The sequence below is a fragment of the Daktulosphaira vitifoliae genome, unplaced genomic scaffold (assembly GCF_025091365.1).
Source record: "Daktulosphaira vitifoliae isolate Bord-2020 unplaced genomic scaffold, ASM2509136v1 Scaffold_1, whole genome shotgun sequence".
In the NCBI taxonomy this organism is placed as follows: Eukaryota; Metazoa; Arthropoda; class Insecta; order Hemiptera; family Phylloxeridae; genus Daktulosphaira; species Daktulosphaira vitifoliae.
In genome coordinates this window covers 31,160,241-31,184,529 of record NW_026099572.1, presented here as the reverse complement: position 1 = coordinate 31,184,529, position 24,289 = coordinate 31,160,241, and the positions used below count along the sequence as shown (strand labels likewise).

At 34.8% G+C, this 24,289-nt stretch overlaps 1 protein-coding gene across 1 annotated transcript in view; it reads right to left on the bottom strand.

Annotated features, from left to right (window-relative positions):
• Positions 1–23,838, bottom strand: part of LOC126894064 (zinc finger and SCAN domain-containing protein 2-like) — a 48,045-nt gene extending 24,207 nt beyond the window's left edge. The window contains exons 1-5 of the mRNA XM_050664732.1: positions 23,268–23,838; positions 5,504–5,645; positions 5,050–5,205; positions 705–1,004; positions 48–217 (exon numbers count right to left, since the gene is read on the bottom strand). Of these exons, the coding sequence (XP_050520689.1) occupies positions 48–217; positions 705–1,004; positions 5,050–5,205; positions 5,504–5,645; positions 23,268–23,474 (975 nt within the window). The 5' untranslated portion in view covers positions 23,475–23,838. The remainder of the gene's footprint in view (positions 1–47; positions 218–704; positions 1,005–5,049; positions 5,206–5,503; positions 5,646–23,267) is intronic.
• Positions 23,839–24,289: the final 451 nt, after the last annotated feature.

Here is a 24,289-nt window from a genome sequence, read left to right as displayed (position 1 = left end):
CTGAACGTAAATGGGTCAACTTTTTAAAAAGTAATATTTTTTCCTACCTTAATATGAGTCATTCTGTGATAGTATAGATTGGAACTGGCAGTAAACCGTTTTCCACAAACACCGCATTGGTGAGGCTTTTCACCACTATGTATTCGTCTGTGTGTATTTAACGAACTGGATGTGGAAAATCCTTTATTGCATACAGCACAAACGTGAGGTTTTTCACCTGGAAAATAAAGTTGATATCAATATTAGCTCGTGATAAATGATGATTACAAAAGATGGATGAAAAAAAGNCTAGTTCGTGATAAATGATGATTACAAAAGATGGATGAAAAAAAGATAATTTTCAGTTGTGCCGAAGTAGCGCAGTGATGGTTTTTAAAAGTATACTTAAAAACTCATGGAAAAAAAAAATCATAATCGGATAAAATATTAAAAAACATACACTCGAGACGTACTCATCAATTATGAAGTATATAATTTTATAGTGTTAAATTTTCTGCGTACATTAACAACGGCAATTTTTTTTTCAGTTTTTAATTATAACTACAAGAAAGTTATGCTTTCATAGGAAACATTAAAAAATGTCAAAATTCTAAAATCTATGAACTATGTTATAAATATATAATGATTATATACGTTTCAAAATGAGCGAATGAAAAGTTTGAAAGCTAATAAAATATCACCCGTATTAAATAGCATCGACTTACCAGTGTGTGTCCTCATGTGTCTCTTTAGTAACGACGGTCTGTCAAATGCCTTGCGACAAACCTCACACGGCAATAAGGTGCGCTCTCCTCTGAACGGTCTCGATTTTACCGGAGTCGTGCTGATCGTATGGATATTGTGGTCGATCGTATCTCCTGATAGTGAATTTCCCGAGGTGGATTCATCGGAAAGAGATTTGCGCTCGTCGATATCTAAACCACTCGGCGGCGATGATACCGATGAGGCGGAAGACGTGCTGAACACTCTGGACAATAGTGACATAGACAAGTCCAGAGGTGAATCTAAAATAAAATACGTATAGACATAAATAATCAAATTACTCTTAAATGTTGTTGGACTCATAACTACATTTCAACATAGACCAGATGCATGATAGTAAGTTTAGGTTAACGCGTTGTCTGTTTGATTCGATGACAATAGGGAATATCATATAGTTTTTTATGTTTGAGGCATACATTTAATGACTACCGCGAGTTTAAAATGTAATGTTGTTCTACAACGTCAGAAACGTAAAGTTTGCGCGAATAACAACCGAGACATTTTTTTTTTCATTTAAAACGGAATATTTTCCGCTTTAAATGAAACAAGTCTGGGTGAATAATTGTCGTACAATATTATTTTTATTATTCACTGGTAATGTAATAGAAATCGTTTATGTTGAACGCGCTATTCTTAGTTGCCGTGGACTTGAAACGATTGCTGCGTCCCTAAAACGACATGGTCGTTGTCTTCATGAGCAGACAGACGCAAATCAAGTTCGTGACACTATGCATATCCACCGGCTGTCGATATAACGCACAATACTCGGACGGCCGCCAAACAATAGAAGGACGTGCCGCTACCGTTTGCAATTGAACGCCGCCGACTGTACAAGCCCATATCACCGCCGCCGCCGCACAATCACCAATAGCCACCAGAACAATGGACAAACCATATAATATATGGCACGGCAGTATTGGTCTCAGATTCTACTTCTTTCTCCCTCGTTTCAGTTCTTTATACGTATGATTTTCTATGCGTGCGCGTACTTTTTTTTTCCATTCGAATAAGACTATAAACAGCACCTGAGTCGTTAAAAGCGATTCTCGATGGACACTGACGATGTTCGGCCCGGATTCGAATTCGATCTGGGAATTACCATATAATCACAGCGCGTTTGAAATTTTCCATCGGGTACAGTCGCACTCCCAATGAATACATTTCGCTTTATTTTGTTACGAATCCATTTGAGCAAATAAATAACAGCAGTCGAGTTGATGTTATTTTTGCAGTACGTATAAGGAATTGCGCAAGGTCGTGTAATGTAAAACTTGCAATTACAATCTATTGGAACGTTACGAAGACCTTTGGTTGTCGCCTAAATCGCGTAGTTGAAGATCAGTAATTTAATATGTATATACATAATTTTAAATAAATACAATATATTATCAATATTCAATATCTGCTATTGAATTTTTTTGTTGGAATCAATTTCGAATAGGTTTTCTATGAAAATATGACAAGTTTTTAAAAAATAAACGTGCCTTACTGGATACCGAGACAAATATTTTTATTACTGTTATTAATATTAATGTAACAATGTCCATATGAAGCGTGACGCGTAACAGCATAGTCCAGTAACCATTTTTCCACTGGTTTCAGATGATCGCAGATCCATTGACGAATGTAATTAGCTGGGTGAATCAGTGGTGGAGGAGGCGAAAGAAAAAAAAATGGTAATGTATTGTTGATGTGGACATGGCTCGTGCGTGCCTAATGTACGCTTGTTAGATTCGAGAGTAGAGAATAAAAAAATAATAATAACACACACGTGTAGCGCACACGGTTGATGGCGCATACCACTCGTGTTTACAATAGTCGATAGTTATATAGATGCGCTTCTAGCACGAAGATTAACTAACTCCCGGTTAACGCTTGTCCGTAGTCAAAGAGGAAGCAATGATTTCGTGTTGAGATTTAAAGATTGAGAAAACGAGGTGTTGTCGAGACAATGGTCCAAAGTGTGCCCCAGCGTTTGTAGGTCATTATTGCAGACGTCACGTTTTGAGATTGAAAAGAGTTCTGACTTTTCGGACGGCTATTCTTTTGTCCATCGACAATTCTGATTCCTTTCAATTTGAAGAAATAACTACTGACTGACAACCGCCGGTCAGACACGGACATCCATAGAGATCCAAAATGCGTGCGCGTTTTTTTACCTCTTTTACAGTCCGTTCTCTGTATAAAATCTCGATTCAAGTCGGGCCACAATAGAACACAGTACAGGAAACAGTCGATTACTTTATATCGACCGGATGTTGCGTTTTCTATAGTTGGTACTCGAAAAGCTTCGCGCAGTTTTAGTTGATAGTACAACTACAATTTATTCGATATTTTATGATCACGTATCGTTTTGATCTAAGCACTTTTAGAAACTCCTCTACTGTATACCAGTGTTTGCTCCGTTCGACTATTCGCTGGCCAGTAGGTGTTACACATACACCAAGATTTGTTATGCTATAAAATAAAAGACGCCATTAACTCCTCGTAATTACTACGTGTATCGGAACTCCATTCAGTAATTTATTTGAATTTCGTCGTAGTCTTTGATTTATATGTGACTGTCATGACTAATTACTATCTTGATAGCATACTGTACGTGAATAATAACACAACGTTTGTGTGGAGCTATGAGATACTGAGTATGAGATATGGAAATATCGTTTCCGGAATTACTAGTACCAAGTGAAACGTTATATTTTCTTACATCGAGTAAAAATGAACCTGAAGAAATACTATATCTAAATGCATGCGTTCAGTATGATTTTATAATTGGACTGAAGTGTTTTCTGTGTAGTTGCTCAGGCACGCTGATTATATTAATCACACGTTACAAGTTAAACTTTCTAATGTATCATTCAAAAGAATTGATAAACTACTTGTAATGAATGACATGGGTGAATATATTTTTGTGACTACAATTTAACCGATCTTAGTTCAGTTCCAAATTGTTAACTATACTGCGCTATTAGAGTGCATTATTGTTTTCTATAAACTCCTCGGGAGAGGAACGAGCAGGCGCATATTTCAACTGCATTCAATGGAAAGCATTAAGTACATTTTATGCGGTAAATTTGTAATAATATCTCGAGATATGAGTGAATGATTATATTCATCGGTTATAACTAACGATTTTTCTCTTCTAACGCGCCACATAAAAAAACTCAAGAAAACGCTCGTTTTGACAAAATAAAGCCGAGTTGAAATGCATTCTCCGAGATCTACAACTGTAGTACCGCTCCGACTGCAGTAATGGTGGAGTCATGTCGTCATTGGCGGAATGCACCGAATTGTTGCTATTGCTGCCGACGTCGTCCGTCGAAACCGTCACCTTGGCGATATAGTGCCCGCTAAAAGATAAATATGGCATTCCGGGGACCCCCGTTCTCAGTCAAAGGCACCGACTTTCCCATTGTTTCCCGCCACTGTTTCGTATACAATAACCGTATCTATAATGCATAGAAAACGTTTATATGTTATTGGCTTCAGACGGGTAATTATTGTTGGCCATCTCGTTGGTTTTCGTCGTCCGCACATTATAATATGTGGCCGCCGTGGCTTCCGTTTATACACCACCGTTTGTGTATAATGCGACCGCGGTTCAATTAGCCGACTATTTGCATATGTGGACAGCAATTACTGCAAGTCCATTTTGCGAAGCGCAACTACTTCGGAGTTGCCGCCACTGGATACATTTGCGGACAGTTATATCTGAGATCAGTCGGACGCCAGAGTCGTGTCACTTTTCTTATATGACGTACGAATCACGTGTCTATACTTAATGCGCATCGTTAGATACGTTTTTGGTAGGAAAATTGCTTTACGACAAAGTGGTTTTTCAAAGTGCTCACGTTGTTCATCGGTTCGTTTTTATATGCGAATAAAAATGATGGAAATTCGAGGCGAAACAAAATATATAAAAAACTTAACGATAATATCATAATAATTAGCAGTGATATTTTCAAGTTAAGAAGCTCGCGTAAAAAGAAAGTATATTTATGGTATTTGATGTGATCGCGTCGTCTTAAACCAAAGCGTAGAGTCGATATCAACAAACCGTTATCAGAGTGATTTTACTGTGAAATTTCTAAAATTTCATTACCGCGCGAAATGCCTTTGCGAATGCCGATTAATATGAACTTTGTTTAACCTTTTATCAGTAATCGCCGCGCGTGTTATGTTGACACTTTGGAGTTGACTATCGGGAGGTGCATCGAGAATGTAATAGATACGCTATGAGGAATATCATCAGAAAAATGCTCTGATCGATTCCGTCGTGCGACTTACCTTCGAGAATAGTGTCCATGGTCCGCCTGTAAAGTGTATTTCTTAGATAGTGGACGGCAGGCATGAAGAAAATTTCTTCCGGGCTCTCTGGAAGAAAGTGTACGATCAGCTCCGAGTTCGCAGGTATGTTTTTGATCACCTCGTACATCGGCTCGCCTGTTATAAATAATTAAGTACATAAATAATCGAATACATGTTGTAGACGACGGCGTACAGAAATGTGACGAAACGCAGTGTAATTCTCACACGCCGTAATGAGCATCGTCGGATTGACTACAAATCCACGAAACACGGTGTTAAACCCTGAACAGGTTCAACGAGATACCCGAATATAAGCGTAATGGTCGTGAATAAATATTAATAATAATAAAAACGTATATCGGTTAAACAAAAACAAATGGAACCGGTTGCTGATATTTCACATGATATACATACAAGCTATGCCAAGGTATACCTTTTATTTTGGTTCCCAATACGTTGACATGTTGTTCAGAATGATGCTGGGTGATTTTCAAAAACCGGACCCAATTACAATAACGCACTCGGAGTCTGTTCACCTCAGTAACTTGGTCGTAGCACCCAAATCTGTGTCTTATCTGAAACAATCGACCGACATGTACATGGTTAGTTGCATAGAATAAAACGCACAGCTATTAAAATAGTAATGGCCTTAGGTACCCATAAACCATTAGCAATTGTTTGGAGATTTTTTTCAATTTATCTTAGTAATTTATGTGAACCATAAAATCACTCTTACACAAAACCACTTTTTTAAGTGCGCAGTACAATGAATGTACACGATGGCGATAAATTTGAAAAATACAGTAGTAAGGTTTGTTTATTTTTAATTGCGACAATACGATTTTCTAAACTAAATTATATTTGTTTTATCTCGATGGAATCATGAGTCCTTTTAGACCGACACCACTTGCTAGTCATTCTTGTTTTTTATGCTTATTAACATTTATAAAACATTCATGTTGCATTTACTCATTGCGAACTATCAGAACTCATAAAATTTACAACATNAGGTTTGTTTATTTTTAATTGCGACAATACGATTTTCTAAACTAAATTATATTTGTTTAATCTCGATGGAATCGTGAGTCCTTTTAGACCGACACCACTTGCTAGTCATTCTTGTTTTTATGCTTATTAACATTTATAAAACATTCATGTTGCATTTACTCATTGCGAACTATCAGAACTCATAAAATTTACAACATTTAATTGTAACAAATACTCCGATTGTTGCTGATTAGTAATATTTGAATAACCGAAGGGAAAGATAATTTTCTATTGGACTTAAACGCATTTGCCGGCTTTGTTCATCGTGTATAAGCAATTATAACGGATTAACGACAAACAAGCGGCAGATTTAAAGACATTGGACAAGACGTAAAATAAAACAACCGAGATTTCTTGAATACATTTTTATTTTATAAAAACAACTAATGCAATTATAGAAAAATTTCAAGCGTGTGGTAATCGGACATTTGAAGAGCGCTTACAAATTATAACTTATCCAATCAATTAGGAGTACATGGTATGAAAAATTTTATCATACTAATGTTTAATGAAATAATAATTCACCAATTTGACGCAAACATTAGTTACTCCGGACGTTGAGAGAAACCAAATAGTTTGAATTAAATGTACACATACTGTAACGGCTAAATGTCAATTATTCAAATTATAGATTAGGACAATGGGAAAATTCTAATGGGTAATGGGCACTATATTATACAGTTATAAGAAAATTGAATGCATTTATGAGCATCGCTTTGTGCTGCTTTGATCAACGAAATGATATTTTGTTCCCAACGTATAATCTCATATTATAATAAAATTGACGCGTTTAATATGTCATTATTATTTTCAATCACATTGATAAAATCTCAGTAAAAAATAAATAAAATTTAATTGCTACTTCTAGAAATATAAAAATGTGTGAATAATGACCGTCGTATATTTATAGATTATTTCAATTTTATACCATTACATATCAGAATCTAATGTATGGATTGCTATTAGAAGGCGTTTCTAAATCAGAAAAAATGTCCTATTCGGTAAATACGGTTGACAAGGACGATAACAATAGTTGCGTGTAAAAAATAACGTGTTGAAGACTTGTGGTAGTGATGTGAGTAGGTATGTAACATAATAATATTATATATGTGTTTAATGCCCACGGAGATCTCTTTTCTTAGTGTGTGTACACAGTTTGACGGGTCAATAGAGATATAAATATTCACTAACCGACCACGGCATGTTATTGATGTTTGCTAACCTTATGAACTATTGACGGCACTTTGCATCCCTTTGCTATTACTATACAGTCTTATGTTTTATGATGCACAGGGAACGTGACTGTTTTAACGCACGTTTTGTGACCATTGGTCGGCATACGAGATGCTTCTGCATTTCAGTTCAGTACATCCAACCGCACTCAATCCGAACTGAAAGAGCGTGAGAATATGGTGTCAGCGGTTATAGTGCTCGGAATAATTTACAACAAAATCTTGAATTATCGGCGAATCGATTAAATGACATATTGACCAATTAAAAATCTAACAAGGCTTCCTTAGAAGATAACATCCTAAATGAATTCAAAAATATTGATTATTCGTTATATTATTTTGAATAATAAATATATTTAAATAAATTTAAAATGTATTGAATTCGAATTTCAAGATATTAATGAGCAGTTTCATGCGCCTTAAATATATGCTATGTATATCAAAGTCTCATTTTTTTTCTCCAAATGTCTAAGAATATTGAGCTATCGTTAGAATGATCGTATGTTAAAACAAATATTAATATTCATCAAGCAACACATTATTGCAAGAAAGATTCGTTTACTAATTAATCAGTGAAAATAATGTAAAAACAATTTTTTAACAAAAAAAAACATAAACTTTCCTAACTGAATATGTATTTTTGAAATTGCTATCGTAAATTATTCCTGTAAATCGAACTGCATAAGAATAAATAACGAACTGTAAGAGTAATATTTGGCTGAGAGATCAGTTCAATCTCGGTATTAAATGCATTCGATTCGCATAAGCACTAGAAATTTGTTTTCCATTAAATTTTGACGCACAATTTCTGTTTTTCAAATAAGTCTGTAATTTTCAAATAAATGTAAATATTTTTACATTCGATTTTACGATATATATTAAATTGACGCGATGAGAAAACATAAAGTTAACATGTTTATTGTCGAGCAACACATAAGAAATTTTGCCTCTCGAGCTGCTTACTCCAACAGAAATCGCTTACAAATCGTAAGCTGTAATATTGTCGGCAATAACGACAATAATGAATCACTTTTTTTATAGGTCTATGTTATAAACGACGTGAAGAGACCAATAGTAATTTATTTACCAAAAACCGGTATTAGGATTACGCGTGTCTTCTTCGTCGAAATCAAAAAAAAAAAATATTTCAAATTCCACGTAGTTTACGAAAACTGACTGGTACATAATGTACCATAATAAGTGTTTGTTTTTGTTATTTATTCGTTTAATTAATTAATTATTTATTTATTTAATTATTTTCTTTAGTTTAATTAAAACGGAATATATAACCGAACATTGATAGAACACTGAGTAAACGAATTATTTCCCAGTTTTTTCATTTTTCTGACTCGTCATATTTGTACGGCATTTAAATTTATCACGATCGCTGTTATCAAATTGAATTCGAGTATACTGACCGTGAAAAAAACAATTTTACACCAGGAAAACATGAGATGATGCGCGTTGACTGTAAACACCGTACAGCGGCCGCCGCGACCAAAGCACCCAACCCAAGTCCAAGACGATTATTTGTTTTTTACCGTATTTGTTTAACCGAACGATTGGCGATTTCACGGACACGTATACCCTTGTCCGCGTGACGGTCGTCTAAACGGTTCCACGTCCTGTAATTTTCGATTTTACCCGTTTTTTCATCCTATTGGCGGTAACCGAAATTAAGTATTATTTATTCGGCACCCCTTTCGTACGCCTCAATACGTTATTGTAAATCGCACCAGTGTTATTGTTATAACAGTGTGCGGCGGTGGACGTGTCCGTTCCGCGAGATTTGCTTTTTAGTCGCCTTTTCTAACTGCGAACATGCATACTGCTTATAATCTTTATTTCCATTTACCGTGGATTTTTTTTTTTTTACGTTACATTTAAACTTTTCAAAACACACGATGTCCTATTCTCGTTAGGACCACCGCCTTGTTACGCGCTATTTGACAATCGCGCGTGACCACAGCGGCCCGACAACGAAATAGTTTCCAATAGACCTCCGCAACAGCTTCGTGATTGCTATTTCAACGTGGAGATGTCTGTGATCGTGTTCTGAAGTAGCTTGATTACTCGAGTAAATAGTTTACAGTACTATAGTTTAAATGCTATTCGAGCAAACTTTAAAAAAACACTTATCTCATCCGTTATAAAAAGTTAGCCTTCGCCTATTTCGTTGAAAATATTTTACATGTCCTATTTCGTTTTGCGCTATATCGATACAAAGTGTATTTTAAAAATGATCACATTTTATTGAATTTTTAATCGAGTACTTTTCTATGACGATAAGATAATTAACTTCGGAGAAAGTTTTTGACTTATTTTTAAATATTACAAACAAAATAGAGAAATAATTTCGTCGATCGGTAGCAGTCAACATGTCAAGCATATAGTTATAATATACAGTGCTTTCGTTTTTCTAACATATAAAACGGCTACCGGTCATTGATATTTTTTAGAATTTTTCATGTCCTCGGGATGACGTGCAATGTTGTAAATAAAGTATGATTTTCAGTAATCGTTATTTAAGTTTTGTTTTGATCTTTTAGCATTAGGACTTTTTACTTAAGTTTTATTTAGATGATATTTGATATCATCGTCAATACAGCGAATCTTTCAACTAGATATCTTAGTGTTGTGTCCATGATAATTATAGAGATCAAAGTACGCTCAGCCATCACATGCAGCCTATGTGCGTAAATTGGTTCTTGAGTGTTTCATATATTCTCTAAGTATATATATATATATTTGCAGCGACTAACAAATAATTTTTATAATTTCAGGATGCTGTCGAAAGAAAATATCCATTTCTACAAAATCGCCGTTTCATTATCTACATTCTTCGGTCGCCCGGTAAAATTAACTAAAGAAATAAAAAATGGTAATAGAGCGCGATACAGACGTTCTAAATTGCATGCACACTGTTCGATACAGTGTTTTTGTCCGGGAGTCAATTTGTAAGCAATTTAAACTAGTCCAAGGCGGCTCTCTCACTATTATAATAATACTGTACATAAATAAGTATGTGTATACGAGAGTAGCTGCCGGGTATTACAATGGCATCCGATAGTATTAATAATGACGATTGCGGTGGCGAGCCGAGGGGGCAATTTCAATTAATCGGTGGCGGTGGGAGTATAATAGTAATTAACGAAAGAAGTCCTCGTCAGTCCTTTACTTGCGTCCCATACTACTCCGACAGTGTACCTACTAACAGAAACGCCTTTCTATCGCGTACGGGCAACTTACAGTGCGTTTAACAATAACAATGTTGTTTTTATATACATTGGATTCACATGACCTGAACTCGGATTTTCAAACGCGTCAAATCGAACAAACAAGGAAGTTCGATTTGGTGGGATTTTATTGGAGCCGGGTGCTCTCGGTCGACAATTTGATGGGCGGCAATGATAACGCGCATCTAGTAGCGACCTGCCTATGATTGATGGTCAATTTATTACACTTACACGTTCGGCCGATCCGCCGAAAGCTATTAAAAATCGTGGCTTTTATCGTATCATCTACTGGTCCATCGGTGGTTGGATGCAGTGCTGCTGTTGCCGCACTCTAATAGTGTTTAAACGTGATCTTTATCGGAATTAATCGTTTTTCCAGAGTAACAAGTGCCAACGGTGTTTATAACTTCATATACCGTAGCGACACGGTACGTGTACTCTGTGAATCAAGTAGGAGGAGGAGGAGGAGGCAATCGTTCGTCACACGTTTTTTTGCGCACGACATATACTCCCAAAAGCGAGCACTTGTCATTTTTTTTTATTTACGTTTAATGAAAAATCACGTGGCTGTAATGTTATTACTTTTTTAATCGATTCTCGGTCACTATCGAGGTTCTGGAAACGGTATAATTTCACACTATTCCTTTGAATAAGTCATTTGTTTTATTTTTTACTTGTACAAAAAGGCAATTAATATTCGTACTGACAAAAATCAATTAAAACGCGGTACTGTACACGTGCATTGGAAATCGAACGCGGTCCGCTCACTGTTTATGTTTTATTATTGTACGGATCACAGTGTGTATGTATATAATATTTATAGTTGAGGTCACGCCCAATGATCTCACGGGCTATTTAATTAAGCATCGTGCATAGGGCACGCAATGGAATTTTAACAGGCAGTTAAAAACTGTTGGGCATATTCCGATTGTATATATACATTTTTATTATTATGATTTTATTTTTTTTTTACATTCAATTTATCATAACGTACTCGCGAGCGTAGGTTTAGATATGTAACCCGGGAGCGATACATCCTTGGTCCGGTTCTACCTGATGCTGCCGCAGTTGATTCAACAAACACGTTTATCGAGACTTATCGGTATTATGAACAGACCGTATATTCATTTATTTATTATTATTATTTCACCGGCGGCACGACTATATAGCACCCGAGAAAAATTATTTAACGATTGCAAGCACAGATGTTACGGTGAGAAGTTCTTGTGCAGTTTGTACACAAAAACGTTTTTATTTGGCTCGTTAATAATTTATTATTTCTACAGTTTTATTACACTTTGACGTCGCGCTAATTTACTCGACAATTTTAATAGCGCGCTTTTTTCAAGTCGAATATTTTTATGCTACACATTTGTTTCCATTAAAGATAATCGTTACACACCTTAAAATATGCAAATATTGTTAATTAAATATGATTGAATAATTACCCCCGCTCGTGTAATTTGAAAACATTTGTTATTTTACTTTTGAAATTAGCTTTTGACGTACTTCTTTGCACCTTGGAATGTTTGCTAACCGGTTAATAGTAATAAAAGCGCAAAAATTAAAAAAATTAAATGTTACATTACATAATGATAAAACACAATCGCGCTCTATGACCCTTTGTCATGTGTAATTTATCTTACTTACAGTCCACTATTTGTACAGTATTTTTCTGTACGGCTTATGGCCGTTTAAGCAGAATGAACATTATCTGCGGTAGTCAATCGGTATTTTATACTAAAACAATTTATAAATGCAATAACGCAATATTTACACGGCTCTTTGGGGTGTATGTAAAAACTGCCGACGACTCCCACGGCGGCATCGGACGGTGTTTATTATACACACTCACATATTACAGCCATTGATAATCTAGTGAAAGCCATAACTTTGGGTTGCCGTACCTCGGATAACGTCGAATCTCATGATCAGTATTTACAAACGCATGTGTTTATGGAATATGCTCTATGGAAATGATGAGAACGTACTGTAGGAAAGATAAATCTGGCCGATATGATCGTAACCCAAAGATAAAAAACAAACAAGGTGCAAAAGGTTTTTTTTGTCAAGATGATTTGATTTTACTCTTAACATATTTTTATATTATTATTATAAGAGAATATAGTTCAATTAAAATGTTTTCCGAAATAAAATTTAGCGAATTCCAGTAATTTTAATTAAATTATTATTTATTTCCCGCGTAAATTTGTGATTTATTTGAATAATTATCTAAAGGAATTCACAGAATGAAATATTCGTACCAATTAATTTATAACACAACAATTACAATGGCATTCTCAGCGTGAACAATGAATCATTGAAAACGCCTTTAAGGAATTACAATGAATTACTTAATTCAGCAGTGCAACTGGCTAAAATTAGCGGAATCATACAGTTTTCAAGTATTTTAATTATGAATCAAAAAATGAAAAAAGTACCTACCAACCAACTATGGGTGTACATGGCGTGGCTATGTTTTGATTTATGTTTATTAGAATAATATTATTTAATACGGTGCGTTTGAAGAATCGTACAGTAGGTTGAAATAATAGCTGGAAGTCACACTAGAATTATTATAATTTGACCTCTGTTGAAATTGATGACTTCCACACGTATAAAAACACACTCGGACAACAATATTATTAATGAATACACGGCTGATCGAATAGAGTACAAACTACAACACGTTTTCACTCTATATGTGCTTAACCTCCCAATAAGAATGGCGCGATTAATAATATCAGAAAACTAGTCAGACTAGAGAAACCAGAGGGCTACCGATGGATCAATTGCTCCGTTTAAATCGTTTGATAAGACGGCGGCACTATCGATTTTCGAAGATGGCCCGCTTTTGGAAATAAATGAATGCACCGAAACCGCCAGGAGCTGGATGATAAAAAAGTTGTATTTTATTTATTTTTTTTCAGTTTGAATGGAAAAATAAAATTACACGCATATTATTACCATTATTATTATAGGCTTATTGCCTATTACCTACGGGCGAGACGTGCCGGGTTCCAGAAAATGAACGGAAGCCGTCAGAAATGAATATCAGAAAATTGGAATTATAGAATATCAGAGCGTGGACGCCCAGTGTTATAATAAAAAGTCAAAGCGACGGCAATGTAAGCCTTCGGGCAAAATGTTAATACACGAGTCAGCGAGAGTGTACTACCGGTTTGAAACGTGTACACTTCCAGAGTATTTTTTAACATGACCGTTTCTTCCATAACCCGATAATTACTAGTAGACCGCTTTCCCGATTTTGTCTTCTCGCGTGTACCATCTCGTTGCTGTAACGTCCAGCCGCTACCGATTCGATGAAGTTACTGTAATTACGGTTATCACAAACCGCATGCATACTACCGAGGCAACACCACAGCTAGTTGATAAGTGTTGCCGTGAAACTTGATCGTTTTCCGATAAAGGTTCTCGCTAGGCTTATTTAAGTTTATCAAAAAATGACAAATTTTCTAAAGGGAAACATAAGAATAGAACGATTTATTGTTTTTCCAACGGACAGGTGGTATGGTTGACTTTTTTCATTGCTTTTTTTATCTACACCATAATGTTCGACGACCACACAGCCCCAAAGGGGATCAAAGAAATAATAATAACACTTAATAATATGACTGACCGACGGTGGTTGACTTATGGACGAGAAGTAGGAGTGCTACCAGTGCGCGCAAGAGACGCCTCAGGCGCGGCGCATGAAGTCGGACCTCTTCATGTCATGAATGACCTGACCAGACCACTTTACTTGAATAATAATAACGTGTACATACATTTTTCCTCTCATTCTCCGCCTCTTTCTTTAATGTATTCCTGATGTGCATAAGGCACCTGACTGCGAAGTACACTACACACACACACACGTAAAAAATGTTGACATGTGGAGTAAAAGGAGTAATTTCGCTTTACCTTTTTTTACTTCCCTGGTGTAATTATACGTGGAGCGGTTGGGTTCTATAAAACTCGAGCGCGAGCGATATCTCTTACCTTTATAGTGGTATAATAATTAGTTGTAAGCGGTTAGTAGTTTTTACACGGTCCGAGTACTAACTGTTTATGGGTATTCGATGCATATGTATTATTTTTTACTCGAAATTGACTACTCGCTTATTACTAGCCGAAAGTAGAAACTTTAAACGTATTTGTCACGATGTAAATACATATTTTCTATGTAAAACTATCAAGGTTATATCGCTAACTAGTCATACAAATGTTGCATGCCAATGTTAAGTTATTCTGGTAGGAAAATCTCGAGAAAAAATTACCAAGAAGTAAATAATGGTGCGCGTTGCATTATTTATGAAATACATCAACTACCTTTCAATAAGTAGGCGAATAATTATAACTAGAAATATGCAATAGGCAAAGATATGTTTTGCAATAAGTTCTAAGTAAATATAATTACAAAACACCATCTTTAGTAGATTGACCATTACAAATCAAATACAACAGGACGCCCGATTTAATCAAAAAGGGTTTCTCAACGAATATTAGATTATTGTCAACGCGCATAGCGTATGTCTGTCAAGTTGTCAGTCTATAATAAACCGGTATAAGTTTTATAGAAGACATTTCAATAATTTATGGTTGTCCATTTGTAATTTTTTTAGTGAACTGCGACAACGATAAATATAAAATATTCAAGTGATTTCTTCCCGCTTGTGTTTTTAGGCTTACTGATAAAGTTGTGAGCGCATAGTTGATAACCATATAGTTTCAGCCACGCGCCGCACGAGTCACCGACGATTTCTGAAATCTTTTTATCGTGTCTTCTTCGTTCAGTCGACAATAGTGGCCGCAGTTCTCGATATGGGCATTAATAACAACAATCCAGTTTCCATAACACTAAATGATGAGAGAAAGCCGATAGTGTAGCAGTGCTTCTTGTGTCGCGAATATGACACCGTGTTTATGTTTTTACAACCCGACCGCGTACAAAATAAATACTCTTGATTTTTCCATCTTCACTTGTAAAGTGACGACCGTCCGCTCATCTTCCGTGACGGCAATAAGGTCATCGGAGCATATCACGTGCCATACTCCAGTTTTTTTTTATTGGATATTCGCTAAAGCTACGACGATTTCTGTGTCAGCTCGCAGTTTTTACTTTCTTCGTTTTTATCCATTTTAATGTGTTTTTATCTGGCGCTCGGTTTTAGTTATTACTCAACATATCAAACTTCCGGTAGGTTTATGTTCTCATAAACTCTGAACAAAATCAAATTTCATAGTTAATTGCTAAGAGTTTCAGCCCGTAATTATAGCAGTTTTTTAATTTTCCAAAGTAGTTGCAGCACAATCATAAATAGCTTGTCAGTCAGTCTCTCGCTCTAAATTAAATACGTTATAGTGCTTAATGAGTCGAGATTTGTTTAAAACAATTAAACCCGAGACCACCGTCGAGTATCAATTAACGCACTGGCTGCTCATCATAATGTATTTGCATAGATTATAAACGTTACCAATTGACCTGATGATGATCGATGTTCGAGGCACCAGGATAGGGATTTTCGAAGGCGATCGCGCACTGGTACGCCTTTTGACAGGATCATACTCTCAACGATCACGTTCTGCATCACGGCGTTCATCGATCCGATAATGAGCAAAATCTCTGTCGGTGACGTCACGATAGCTCCCGTTACCCGACTTAACTGGCTCACCAGCTCTGCTATTGTAGTACGCTCGACATGATAGCTGAGATTGCCGAGGACAAAATTTTCCCTGAGGTTTTTAGATCAAGTTTATTTCAATATCAAATTTATTCACCGTAACTCATATTGAAAATCTCGGCGTTTTTTTATTTTAAATTGCCTATACTATCGAACATGATTTAGTAAAACATTACGATAAACACATTTAGTAAACTTAATACAGTTAAATAATAGTGTGACTACCGACTAATAAGATAAATTATAATTTTTGGCGTGCAATGTATAAATTTATACAAAATTATTGACGTTCAAATTAAACCTGTTTTGAAGAAAAATTTATGCCTAATAAAAACCAGCTCGTAATGCAATTATACGAATGTTAAATCGAAGCTTCTTTTTGCATAACGTATTTTTTTTTTTTTTACTGTAATTCGGTCAGATTAATTGGTTCGAAATGTAGATTTCAAACCAATTAATTTAGTTACCGATTTCGTCAACAATAAGTCATTACGTTTATATTGAAAATGACCTCGAAAAAAAAATGTCAGACATCTTAAAAAGTCATTTACCAAAAATAAACGAAATATTGTATGTTTGATTTCAATCGTTAAATTATTTCGTATTGCTCGGACTTTCTAAGAAGCGACCGTTTTTTACTGAAGTCGATCGGCATGCACGGTTACCATTTGTGTCCAACAGAATGAACAAGAGTACATCGGATTTAATTATAATGAAAATAAAACCCTATTCTCGAATGACCGCCTTGAGAGCATTGGCGGCAGTGGCCACAGTAGCCGTTCGATACGCGTTTTAATTATATACTTACCAGAACAAAATGAATGATCCAAGTAACGTTTAATGAGGTCCAATCGACGAAAAACAACGGTCAGTTTGTTTATGTATTCTTGTAAAAAAAAAAAACAATAATAGTATTACGATCACGGATACGAATCGATAATAATGGGGGTACTATTGACAGTCGGCTGCTTTCCATTCTTTTTTTATCATTTTCTATGGTAAACGGTATTCATAATATAAATACGTTCTTTTATTTATTATGTTCCGCAGCGGCTTTTGTTCAGTAACAGTTCTTATTTTTTGCCTCCTCTCCGTCTTATTTTTACAATTATTTACATAATGCTCATCTCGAACTGGGTACGCGTGGTCGCACTTAGGTACACCGAGAGACACTCCTACGGCCATTGAAATCAAATCCATGAATCGACTTACACCGCTCTATTTGTTCTTGTTCGCCGTCCGTATCTATTCGTGTTATCTATCACTCTAGAAAAATATTATCGTTGGGCGAAATCGTACGGACTCCGTTCGAGTGCAAATGTTCACCGTGACAAAAACGTTCTTAACCGGAGCAAAATACCGTTTTGGAATTCATTGTGATGCAATGTTGAGCCATCAAATATAACGCAATGTACAATCATTATTTGTACTCGAAGAGTTCGGAACGCAATTTCGAGTCGACAAAACGGTTTGTTCACGTGCGTTTTTTAATTATTTCCACGGCGTTTACAAGGTGCACACATTTACAATAAACACCATCTACGAGTCCTTTGGAAATCGCAGTCAGTACATTTGGTTGTAGCGAACGAGTAACGGGAACGCGATGACAATACAGAGGCCACTTCAACTGTCATATACTTTTGCACGTGACACTAAGGGGGTGGACAGTGTTCAGTGCGTACAGCACGTTGGAGACACCTCGGTGATCGCGAAGGAATGTCTCTGCAATGGTCACGGCGCACAGTGGGACCAAACGCTGATTTAGCCGGCCAAAAGTACCATTTTTAAATCAACTAATAAAAATTTTTTTTTTAGCAAATTTTTTTTATTATATCCTTATAAGGTCATGTACAAAAATTCAAGGCCAAAAATTGATATAGTAATGGTTGGGTGCTATTTAAATATCATAACACTGTATTTTTTTGTTTTTTTTCTAGGATTTTTATTATTTCTTCAATCATTTTTTCCTGCTTAATTAAAAACCTAAATTTTTTTTTTTTTAATTTAAAATGTTTAAAAAGTCATCGGCTTTCAAATTTACTAAGAAAAAATTTTTATTTCTTTTTTTTTTTAATTTTAATAATTTTTTACACACAAAAAAATGCAAATACTTATTTTACATTGTTTTTTAAAGAGTTTAACTCAAAATTACGCAATATTACGATTACACCAATACATGCATGTTGTAGAAGAACTCTTAAGCTACAATTACAAAAAAAAAAATTTTGCGTCAGATTGCATTTGAGCCCTGCACATAGAATTTCCCTATAATAAACGTGTATTTTTGTAAAAATTGNAAGGATATAATAAAAAAAATTTGCTAAAAAAAAAATTTTTATTAGTTGATTTAAAAATGGTACTTTTGGCCGGCTAAATCAGCGTTTGGTCCCACTGTGCGGCGTGGTCTCGTGGAACGCCACTATTTATGATTGGCCTGACGTGGGATATGCGTGCGTGTGCTTTGTGCCGCAGCAGTGGTCGCGGTCTTTTGTGTAGCCGCACGCGTCGCCCGACATACATACACAACTTGACCGTCGTCGCTACAACATGCGGCCACTCCGGAGCCTCTTTGTGCGCTCCATTGTATATAGTTCATACACTGGTAAGTGTGCGGCCGTGTTTCCATGCTTCACTGGCCCTTCCCCTACACGCGTTGTCATCGGCTCGGATGATTTATCTGCGCGGAGGCTGCGAAACAAGAGGTTCAGAATTTCCCCAATACAAACACATGAATTGTATGTTCGAGGTGACCGTCGTGACGGCCGCACGACACATGGGCACGCCGGGGCAGCTCGACCCAGGCGACAACGCGGCCACATCTTGCCAATTATAAACGGATTGACAGAGACGATACGTTTCCAAACGGCGAACGCTATTGTTTTGTAAAATAATTACCATGTTACATGTCTGCGTTTGAGACGATTTTCGGTCGAATCTAAAAAGCCGCCTATGTAACAATAGTGGTGCACATACCGCGTGGAATTTCACAGACGACGGTTGAAGAACCCATTAACACCAACCAAAAAAATAACCGCCGAATGAAGACGACAAAAAAAATCAGAATTTCAGAGATAACAATGTACCGCGCCCGAATGTAACAAGTGATCGTCGGCGTTTTTCGCATACCGTCGTAACGTCGCGAAAATGCCCGTGTGATAAAAACATGTACTCTCGAGTATGTTCGCAGTGTTTTTTGGAAGCGACGAAAAAACGCATTCCACTTCGGGTGCTATTCGTTTGTTGGTATTATTTCCAGGATTTTTTTTGTTGCACTCTTACAGAGCGTTTGGAAATCACACTGGCGGTGTGCATTTACAAAGCAAACAATTTAGTCCTCTTTAATTAAACGTTAAAAAAACTCCATGAAAAATATACTACGAATATAGTTTTTTTTTTTTCAAATAATTTTGCAGCGATTAGAATTTGAATAGTTTTGTTAGTTCGTTTTTTCAATATTTCAAATTTTTTGCACGAGTACTAAGTTATACTATACGAAATTTACCCTAAACACAGAACTCTCATTAACAACGAAAAAACAATACTCCGCATAGTAATTTTGCTGTAGTGAATTCCATCACATTCCAATAAAAAGCTTTTGAATATTATAATAAAATTAAATTACTTTAAAATTATTTAAGCTCGCGTAATAATTTATGCCAAAAAATTAAATGTATAAACTACTTTTAATAAGTTTAAAACAAAAGTTACAACACAGCAAAACATTTATTTTGATGAGATAATGAGCATTTCGAAATTCAAGGTTACTCAATAATCATTACTAGAAGATTCAAAAATTAAAAACAAAATTACAACGCTTAATATGAAGTCATAATACCATATCGATTACACTAAATGAAAATTAAAACCCGTATAATGTTAAATTTATACACTTCTACACGAAATCGAAAAAAAAAATACATAGCCGTATAATAACTACAAAATATTTTGGAGGAACCTAAGCCCATTTTTTTCTAATGAATACAATAAATAATACCATAGATCTATTAAAGAAGCAGTAAAGCATTTTTTCATCTTCAATTCTATATTTTTGTTCAGTGACTGATCTATACGCGTTCTTATCAACACACTATATAAACGTGGTGTGACGGTACGTGCTAACAGTGTACACGAACCGACCGTGGAAAATCGAGTCTCACACTGGACATGCTTTTTTCTTAGTTGAGTTCTACAATGGTCTAGGCTCACGCGAGTGACGAGGACACGACACTCGTCGAATTTAGAACACGAGTAGGTATCATAACAAAAAAATAATAATAAAAATAGTAAGAAGAAGGCGGAGTAGTAAAATATTATGGACACGAACACAACACAATAATGTGCCGTACCGAGGTAATTGGACTATTTTCTTGCGGTATGAAAAATTTTAATGGCTACCGGAACTCTTTATTCAAAATAATACTTGATAAATCACAACACAGAACAAATCAGCAGCCTAAACTGAAGAAAAACAGAAAAAATGACTGTAGGTCTAATTACACATCAACTCATTTTTCCTTAAAAATAATATTTTCAAGTAAAAAATAACATATTGGCATGCTAGTATTTTGAGCTAAATCTAATTGAAAAATAATAACTCGTAAATATTTTTATTAAATCCAACATTTATGAGTTACCCTTTGCTGATACATGATATCTACCTTAATCAGATGTCTTCACGGAAACGGATAACAGTTCCAGTGACTATACATTCAGTTTATACAGAAGCACATTATCAAAGATACTTGGAATAATCAAACTTTTGGGTTTAATGTTTAAACGATTTCATAGCTCATAAAGTACTCATTGGTCAGTATATTTTTCATAATATGAAACCTATAAGAAAGCATAATATGCTTTCTTAATGTTATTAAGACTTCTAACCAATAAAGGTATAACGATTTAACTTTTTATCACTTTATTACATGCATATTTAATTTTCTGTAGTACTTTTTAATAAAGTATCAGAGAAAAACTTGTTACATAATCTTCGTCTTGATTATAAAATATTTATTCCATTTAGTAAATATTAATGAGATATTCCATATTGGGTAAGTATTTGAAACATTGAGTAAAATAATATCGACCACATTGTTATTAAATGATGTTCATGAAGTTAAGTATTGAAGAGGATTAATGGTCATTTTAACGAGGTTAATGATCCTTTGATTGTCGACTAGTTAGCATTCTCCTAAAATAATAATAACGCAGGAACAGGGCAAATTAACAACACAACACGGTACTGTGTACATAATTGTAATTATTATTTTATGATTTATATACGCGATTACAATAAAGAAGACAAAAAATATTACATGCTGTCGTGGGAACGTAATACGGGAAGTATAATAACAACGACCACACATACACACTCACACATGAGTTGAAAGCTACACATAATAATTCACAGTGAATCCAGTGGATAAAGTAATACTATGCTAGTGTGTGAAAAGAAGATAAAAGAGTTAAACACTTTCAGTAAAGTGCGCGCTTCTTTTAATGGCCATGTACGTACGAACAATTATGAGTTTTTTTTTATAAAATAGAAACAATACACTGGCCCTGTTCATATCTCAGCGTGTTTAATATTTGGACACACGCACAGTAATCCTACAAGTTTCACTTGCAAACATTTCTGTACTCGTGAAAACAATAATCATATATGAGAATTATGAGAAGCTAAAACAAGATTTTGCCATAATTAGCTACAAATTTTGTGACCCTTGTAATTAATTGGCAAATGATATTGTTATTTTTTATCTTACAACAATCTCTAATTTAAACTAATTTAGTAATAAACAACTGTTATAGTAATATTCTAAGATGAAATTTTATTTTACAGTATATAACGTATCTTTATTTGAAAAAATAATTGTTTTATAGAACACCATTATTAGCCATTTATATAATATCATATTTTTAATGTATTCGTACACATATTGGTGGACCCCAAGTAGTTGGGATTAAGGCAAGGAAAAAGAAAAAGAATGTATTCATATTGGTACACCACTATTAAAGTCTCCATTTTAAAATTACAGTATTATTTTATTCTTATGGTATTTATTCTGTTAAGTAATTTTATATTATCTATATTTCCTTAATACAATAAAATATTGGAAAACTTGTAAAATGTTTTTTCATTAACCATATTTTTATTTCTCAAAAAGCGCTTAACACTTCTAAGAAGGTAGCAGGAAGTCTCCACAATTGTTTATAAACGCCGTTACACAATATATTTCTAACTAATAACTTCATGTTCTTAGAGAAATATGAACAATTGAAAGAGTAATAATAAAATATTTTATTTAAATTTTCGCAAAACTTATAGTTTTAAAAATATTTTAAAATGATTTACATAAGAAAAGAAATGATATTAATTTTTAATATTAGATAAAATTACCCAGTATTTTGCTCTTCTAAAATTAAAAATATTAAATTTTTTAAAACTTTTTACTTTAGATGCACCTTTTATGAACAAAATTTGAGTTTTTATTTTTATTTTGACATAGTGTGTTTATTTTGACTTTAACTATTAAAAATTAACCAGATTTTTTCTTTTTTGTTGTAGTTTTATTGTTCATTCAAGTAATGCATAAAAACAGAGTCGTCTCTATGAATTGCGAAGCTTTGTGCAAGTTATAAAATATTTAAAACTGTTGCACACCCTTACACCGACACCATTAAAATAATTATTTTAATTAAAATTAATAATTTAATATTATAAACGTTACAAAAAAAATTAATATTTTAACAACTCCTTTTTATCGTCTTATAGAAATGCTAGTTAGGTAATCTAAAAGATATGTAAAAGTTGTAGTGGTCAAAAATATTTATGTAGTTTTTAGTTTTGCGGGCTGTTAAGTACTTAAACAACATCTACACAATGAAATATAATCATTCAAAGTCATGCTCACTAGACCAACAAATCATGTATTTATTTATCTCCAAACGACATCTAATCTATTAGCTAAATTACGTATTCAATCTTAATAAATACTTACGTCGGTTTCGTCTAGGAACGGAAATACGTCCAATTTATCTATTCTCACAGTGCCTTGAAAGGGATAGATCATTGTGCCTCTAGGAATAGTCACATTGGTCATCACTGTGATCTCTGGATCCATGAATCTCTTCGACCCTCGATGAATATCAGCTACCGGAACGGCTTGTAACGATAATTCTTTCGGTATGAGTACGCACGTCTCCATATTGCAAATGAAATCTGTTCACAAATGGCTTAATCAAACCGAACCGTTAAAATATCACTTTATTTCCCAATTAAAACAGAAAAAAATGAAATTTTGATAATATTAAAAAACTATCATTTGGAACTCAGAGTAATTTTTCATTAGATTAAAAACTCCTGTTGATCATGTTGTCTTAGAATAATAACTTGAAGTCAGTTGGCATTGGCCTTGTTCGAAACACACGCGTCGCGTACTTGCACATAAACACACCGGTCGATCACTATGCACTGTGTTGCTTCGTGTTGTGCTATACTGACGGGTAAATTGTCGTTCGGCCGGCTATTGACTACTGAAGAAGTGCAAGGCCACGACAAGAGCACGTGGGCATTACCGGTCGAGTAGCATACAAGACGATGGGCGTATACTTGTGGCCAATCCTCGACACAACCGGTTCGTTGTACATGGACCAATCAACGCACCGTATGCATTCTCATCACCACTACCACCTCTACAGCCTTCGGTCTCTGACGAATTTATTATTGTCTTCCACCGTTGCTTGTTCGGGTACAATCGCTACCGGTCTTCTTTAGTCTTCACAATAATTAAAGTTAATCGGGATTTCCCAATAGACTACATTTAGTAATGATTTATACAGTGACTATATGTCAAGACATATTTGGGTAAATAAAACCGTAACAACATACAAGTCGTTGACAGATATTAAGTACCCGTGTAATATATCAGAAGTAAATTTTAAAAATATTGATATCTAGTCAATATATACGAATAATATGTTTATTTACAAACTGGTAATCAAAATATATCAATTAAATGAT